Source organism: Augochlora pura, chromosome 2 (assembly GCF_028453695.1).
Source record: "Augochlora pura isolate Apur16 chromosome 2, APUR_v2.2.1, whole genome shotgun sequence".
NCBI classification, from domain to species: domain Eukaryota; kingdom Metazoa; phylum Arthropoda; class Insecta; order Hymenoptera; family Halictidae; genus Augochlora; species Augochlora pura.
Genome location: NC_135773.1, coordinates 22,789,578 through 22,796,691, shown reverse-complemented (window position 1 = coordinate 22,796,691; position 7,114 = coordinate 22,789,578). Strand labels below are relative to the sequence as shown.

The following is a 7,114-nucleotide window of genomic DNA, read 5'->3' as shown; positions in this document are numbered from 1 at the left end:
TTTTACCGACAGGTGAATATATATATATATTCATCGATCATTTCGAAGTGCAATCGTTTCTCTTCTAATAAAAGGTGACACACACGGCTGTATCTATATCCGGTCTTCTTGCTTGATCATTCTTTCTCATCTATTTAATAATTACTTCATGTAATCGACTCATAAAGCTTTTCCTTACGGGATCAATGCAACATACAACGAGCAGACGATGAACATGTTTTTTAAAAAAATATCATAACCAATCAAGTTGGCCGGTGGGTTCGCATATCAAACGATTCCTGTCGATCATTGATCATTGACATATTGTTCGGAGAGAATGATTTTGCGAACGAGTGTGTACGCGCGAGCATGTGAATAAAAAGAACAGCGCCGTCAATTATCGCTATCACATAACTAAATGTCACTATATGGTTAAACGATACGACGGAAAGTTGTTGGCTGAATCGCGAGTTTTTATTACGATATAACGTCGTTTCGAGGTAAATCGATGTTGGTACTGAAATTTCGTCAGATTTTTTAAAGATCGTGCTTACCACCGACTCTATTTGATGGTCTAGTGTAATCCGAGAGTTAATTGTTCTACGCGAGCCTCTTTATTGTTCAGAGTGGTGAGAAAAACAGGGCTCCACGTTAGAATTTCAAAATCTTTCCCGCCCTCTTAACCTCGCTTTAAAAAATTGTGGCGCGTGCCCCGGTGGGGTACGTTGCAGATTACTCTAAACGATATAACTCCACTATACATCAAAATGATTCGATAGAATCTCTTTTGAAATTTTGCTGGGTACCATCGTCGTTCTTAACTTGTGACTGCGGTCTCCCTAAAAAGACGACTATGAAAGGGAAGGGAAATGCGAGAAAGGTGGATACAAAGTAACGAAGAGAGAGAGAGAGAGAGAAAATCTTTTTCAGAATGCGAATTGTAATACGCGTATCGCTTATTGACGTTTTCATTATTGCATCTGCATCCGCACGATTTATTTATAAGTAAATTATATTAAATAATACACTGAATCGAGGTCTCCTTTCATTGGATCAGTCCTCCTGTCACTCGTCCTGAAAAAAAACATACCTTAGAAATTTATATACGTACTTAAAAGTTACGGATTTTTTGTATCTGTCCGTACGAGCACGATGTTAAATGGATTTCGATCTTCGGCGCATGCGAACTGACGCATCAGTCGACATATACGTATAAAGTACATTACATACTTATGCTCATAAATTCTGTAACTATATTCATAGAACTTTACTTCCATAAGCATGCGCAATGCAAATTGCTCCACGAAACACAGAGTTTTGCATCTAATCGAGTAATGTACATCTTCGCAATGATATAGGTGACCTAACCTGACCTAAATTAATCCTAACGAATGCTAAACGCCATTAGCTGTTCTGGAGACGAACTGCTTTACAATGTAACTCAATTTACAGTGAGAAATTTTTAATAAATTATAATAATAGCAGCAACATTAAAAAAATATAGTATTCATTCAACACTATTGATTTAGCGATTAGAAGGAACGTCAAGACTTTTGGTACTCGTTGTGAATGGGATCGCGATTGACATATGGATACCAATTCAATGTATGCACCCAATTAAATCCTGTTGTTTACATTTTTCTTTGACTTGTTCAATCGAGTTTCCGACGAGAAATAGCTGTTAAAAATATGTTAGAAGATCATAACGCGCGCACGTGCTGACACAGAATATACATCGGCTTGTCAATCGCAACAATAAACATGTTCATCGATTGTCAAGTGCTGGCTTAATGTAAGTAGCATAAAAAATATTTTGACATTACAGTAATAAATCGAGTTAGAGTAATTTTATACATTTCCCATTTCAGAAACTTCTTTAAGAACATGAAGTATTGATTGTGCGTTTCATACAGCTGTTATTCTGTGCAATCAAAATGTTTGTTTATTTGAGTAAAAAGATTGCAATACCGAATAACTTCCGACTCAATTGTATAGCATGGAATCAGAAGGAAGGTTACATAGCAGTTGGCGGGGAAGATGGTTTATTGAAAGTACTTCGAGTAGATTCGAACCCTAGCGGGTCTACCACTGTAGTAAAGGGACGTAATGTAGCTACCGCTAGTAATCTCAGCATGAATCAAACATTGGAGGGACACAATGGCCATGTGCAGGTTGTCACTTGGAATGAACAGCACCAGAAGCTGACCTCCAGCGATGACACTGGATTAATAATAGTTTGGATGTTGTATAAAGGTTCCTGGTACGATGAGATGACAAACAATGGTAACAAGTCTATAGTGAAGGGAATGTCGTGGAGTTCTGATGGTCTGAAGATATGCATAGTCTATGAAGATGGAACTGTTATCGTTGGTTCTGTAGATGGTAATAGAATTTGGGGAAAGGAACTGAAAGGTATATCTCTTGCCGCCGTTCAATGGTCACCGGATGGGAAACTTTTACTGTTTGGCTTGAAGAACGGCGAGATTCATCTGTACGATGATCAGGGTGTGTTCTTAACAAAGTTGAATACGATATCGATGAACACTGGTCAAATTCAAACGATTGTGGCATTGCACTGGTATGATGGTAGGAATGGTTACATAGCCCTGGATTGTCCAACTCTGGCCATTTGCTACAAAAACGGCAAGATACAGCTGATGCGACACACGAACGACGACAATCCGATTATCCTCGAAACTGGTATGACAGCGGCATGGTGTTGTTGGAATAGCTACGGCTCGTTGCTGGCAGTAACTGGTATGATGCCTTTACTAGGGAATGGAGAGACAAAGGATACAAATGTGATTCAATTTTATACGCCGTTCGGTAAACATATGCGGACTTTAAAGGTACCCGGTAGAGAAGTTACCAGCTGCGCATGGGAAGGAGGATCGCTTAGAGTAGCTTTGTCTATTGATTCGCACATATATTTCGCCAACATTCGATTAGACTACAAATGGACTTACTTCAGTAAAACGGTCGTGTATACGAACGAAAAGATCGGCAAGGACGGAATTTCCATTATGTTTTGGAACACCGTGAATAACACGAGCTATACTAAACACGTGAGAGCGCTAATTTCGATAGACTCGCACGGGGAACACTGCGTGCTGGCAGTAATGAACGATCTGACGCAAGGTACGGAACAGTTTGCTCTCCTGGTCTGTAACTCCATAGCTACTCCAGTGGATGCAAAGTTCATTAATCTGGAGCCGTTGTGGGTAACCATGACGAATACCCTGGTGATCACCGCATCAAAGAATAATTTTCTCGTATGGAATTATCGTACTCCTCGCAACGGCTCCTTGCACGCGAGTAAGCCTAAAAGGGAAAAGATATACCACATCGACGAGACACCGACCGGTGTCACTGAAGTCATTCAGGATCTGGACAAAGACAGATCGTTCGAAACACCAATTAATACGAAACCAACTATGGATCCGATCTGCTGTTTGTCCGCATCCGAGACTGTTCTGTTGATAGGCAGAGAATCGGGCATGATTCAACGGTATTCCTTGCCGCAAGTAACGCTTACCAATAGATACCACACGACTACGAAACTGCACAAAATTGCGATCAATTGCGACTCGTCCCGCGCGTCCATCATGGACACGTGCGGCGTATTAACGATGCTGGATCTGGAAACGGACAACAGAAAGTTGTCCAAAGACGGAGAGTCGACGGAAGATATCAAAAAATTCGAGAGGAAAGACGTATGGGCAATGTGCTGGGCAGACGATAATCCGGTTCTGTTGGCCATCATGGAGAAGACCAGAATGTACGTGTTGAGAGAATTCGATCCGGAAGAACCGATATCGTGTACCGGCTACATCTGCTCGTTCAAAGACTTGGAAATACGCTGCATTCTTTTGGACGATCTGATGCAGAAACCGGACGACACCAGGAGCGAGTTAATAGTGGACCTCGAGGTGAAGTCTTTGAGGGACACGAGAGAGCTGCTGATCAAAGTCGGCTCGAAAGAGGCGAACAACTTTATCCAGGACAATCCGCATCCACGATTGTGGCGTTTGCTGGCGGAGTCCGCGCTGCAGAAGTTAGACTTGGAGACAGCCGAGAACGCGATGGTCCGTTGCTCCGATTACTTGGGCATACAGTTCATCAAGCGTTTGCAGAACGTGCACAACGATCAGTTGAAGAGGGCAGAGGTGGCTGCTTATCTGGGCAACTACGACGAAGCGGAGAAGCTGTATTTGGACATGGACAGGCGGGACCTCGCGATCTCCTTGCGACAGAAATTGGGCGACTACTTCCGCGTGGTGCAACTGATGAAGATGGGCATCGGTGGTTCCGACAAGCAGATGGAGCACGCCTACAACAAGATCGGGGAGTACTACGCGGAGAGACAGAACTGGGAAGGAGCGAGGGAGTATTACGAGAAGAGCAGAAACTTGGAGAATTTGGTCGAATGCTACTACAAGTTGGAGGATTTTAATCAGCTCGCGGGAACGGTGCAGCAACTGCCGGACAAGAGTCCTTTGTTGAAGACGGTGGCTAGACTGCTGGCATCGGTGGGCATGTGCTCGCAGGCCGTCGCTGCTTATATCAAATACGGAGACGTAAAGTTAGCTGTAGACACATGCGTCCGGTTGAATCACTGGGACCAGGCGGTCGAGCTGGCCAAAACTTACAAAATGGCGCAGATCGGCGAGCTGTTGAACAAGTACGCTATCCACCTTCTTTCGAACGGCAAGAGGCTGCAAGCGATAGAGCTGTACAAAAAAGCGAACTATAATCTGGAGGCCGCGAAGTTGCTGATTCAGCTGGCCGAAGAACAGGCTAAGTGCAGAACTAATCCGCTGCGGGTAAAGAAAATCTACGTCCTGGCGGCCCTGCTGATCGAGGACCATATTAATAGCGCACCGTCGATTAAAGGTACTCGAAGCAACGTCGTGATGGGTCTTACGGAGAACAACGAGGACACTCGTGTGATAGAGAACGCCTGGAGGGGCGCGGAAGCCTATCACTTCCTTCTGTTGGCGCACAGACAGATATATTCGGGGAATTTCGACGCGGCCATGAAAACGGCTCTCCGGCTTCGCGATTACGAGGATATCCTGGAACCGGAGCACGTCTATTGTTTGCTGGCGTTGTCCAGCGCCGTAGACCGTGCCTTCGCCGTCTGTTCCAAGGCGTTCGTCAAGCTGGAGTCGTTGGAAACCATTCCGGATCATGCCAGGGAGGAGTACGAGAACTTGGCGGTGGACATTTTCACGAAACACAGTCCAAAGGACGCTCGTAACGCGAAGGCCGAGTGCGCGAATTGCGAGACTCTCGTGCCGGATTGGTGCGTCGCTTGCCCAAATTGCATGACCAGATTCCCTGCCTGTATCGTTTCTGGAAAACCGTTGATGGATCTCGGCAACGCTTGGATATGCACCGTTTGCAGGCATCACGTGGCCACCGAGCGAGACGTCGTTAATATTAATGCTTGCCCCTTATGTCACAGCACTGTCACGTACATGTAGATCGAGCGCCCGTCTACTTGGAATCGTTTCGCAACGCGAAACGGGTATTGGATCTCATAATCGTTCACGCTTAATATATTTATACTTTATGCTGTTTCCGAGCCAAGAAAATGTCACGATTTTATGCACGCGTCTTCTCGCACGTCATAGCGAGCGTTGAAATCATTGGAAAGAACAGTCGAAGTCTATTTAAAAAATTGTTAAGGATCGTTCACACGTCCATTTTATTGTTGCTCGCAATTTCGTTGGAACTTGTATTTGATACTTTTTTACTCTGCTCGCTTTCATACGCGGGCAACGGTGATATCGATTCCGTCCATTTACGTAAGTATTATATTATATTAACGACAGAATATATTTCTGTAAAGTCGTTTACACGGTTGTTGCACGAAAATATATATATAAATATATTTCGAACGCTCATTTCTTTCTAATTACCCATAATTTAAATATATAATATATAATCATAATATATGATATATAATATATAATTTAAACATATAATTTACCCATAATTACCCTAATTTAAAAAATCGTAGAAGAAAGAAATGAACATATTTACGCGAACAAGTTTAATTGCATCGAATTCCTTTGGAAAGGAATCGCTACAGTGAGAAACAAATCAATCAAGCGTTTATTGTAGCAATTAATTCTATTGGTAAAAAAGCCGCGAAAAAGTTAACGTAACCTCACTCGTTTATCTTTTATAGTTTATAACCTGACGAAACCCCGGCGCGTCGCGCGTGCGAACGGAACCGAAGCGAACCGGTTTTCGCGCCACGTTTCGAATCGAAACCGAAGAGAGAAGCGCGCACGTACGGCGGTGCGCGTGCGCGAAGTTGCCGGCATGCGGTCGGCTCAACGAGTCGGCCAGTGCGTCTCGTGTCGTTGTGAGGGGAGCGTCGCACCGCATCGTATCTTGTCGCCTCGCGTTGCATCCCCCTTTCACGGATTTAAATCGCCGCCCTCCCCAAAAACATCTCACCGACACCATCGTGGCGCGGTTCGTTTCGGATCGTGTGAAGCTCTCGCTGAGCCGTTCGACGATCCTAAATCGTTCGGTTTGCCGCGAATGTTTAGACGCGAGCGTCGTGCACCACCATCACGTATCGGCCGTCGTCGTGAAAGTTGGTGATTGTGTCGCGTGTGATTCTCGTAAGAATGATGACGAGTGGCGTGTCCTCGATGTTGTGCGTTATCCTGCTCCTTAGCGTCACCACGGGCACGGTGCACGCCGGATTAAACTGCGAACCTGTCACGTCGTACTTCAAGGCCCAGGGCTTCCCGGAAAGCGACATTCCCAAGGAGGCAATCTCATGTAAGTCTTCTCTTTGCTTTATTTATTTCCACAGCGGCAACCGTTCTAAGAATTGTTAATGACAAAGGGACACGGAGAAATAATCCTCCAACCGATTGCTGAAAACGTATCTGGCTGACCCAGAAGTTTCTTCATTTTTTTCTTAAGTTTCTTCCTACTTCCGTTTCTCAGGAAGACTCATTACGCCCTCTTTCCGAAACAGTCGAGACTTACGCGCGAATTAGCGGTGCGTTTTTAGTTCGCTTTCGGTTTTCTGACGTTTATCGCACAGTGAATGTGTTAACAAGAGAAACAAGTAATAATCCGAGCAAGGTCTGGGGAGTTGGGAATA

General features: G+C 44.4%; 2 protein-coding genes across 2 annotated transcripts in view; both read left to right on the top strand.

Annotated features, from left to right (window-relative positions):
* Positions 1 to 1,150: 1,150 nt before the first annotated feature.
* On the top strand, positions 1,151 to 5,869 carry Oseg4 (intraflagellar transport protein Oseg4). Its single transcript, XM_078196381.1, has 3 exons — positions 1,151 to 1,430; positions 1,509 to 1,771; positions 1,848 to 5,869. Exon 3 carries the CDS (start codon positions 1,914 to 1,916, stop codon positions 5,463 to 5,465), a length of 3,552 nt encoding a protein of 1,183 aa, XP_078052507.1. The 5' UTR covers positions 1,151 to 1,430; positions 1,509 to 1,771; positions 1,848 to 1,913; the 3' UTR covers positions 5,466 to 5,869.
* Positions 5,870 to 6,378: 509 nt separating this feature from the next.
* The window catches only part of Dlp (glypican dally-like), an 89,533-nt gene continuing 88,797 nt past the window's right edge, over positions 6,379 to 7,114 (top strand). The window contains exon 1 of the mRNA XM_078195587.1: positions 6,379 to 6,783. Within this exon, the coding sequence (XP_078051713.1) occupies positions 6,627 to 6,783 (157 nt within the window). The 5' untranslated portion in view covers positions 6,379 to 6,626. The remainder of the gene's footprint in view (positions 6,784 to 7,114) is intronic.

Excerpts from the sequence above, each read along its gene's own strand:
- Oseg4 (XM_078196381.1), top strand. The coding sequence starts at position 1,914 with ATGTTTGTTTATTTGAGTAAAAAGATTGCAATACCGAATAACTTCCGA.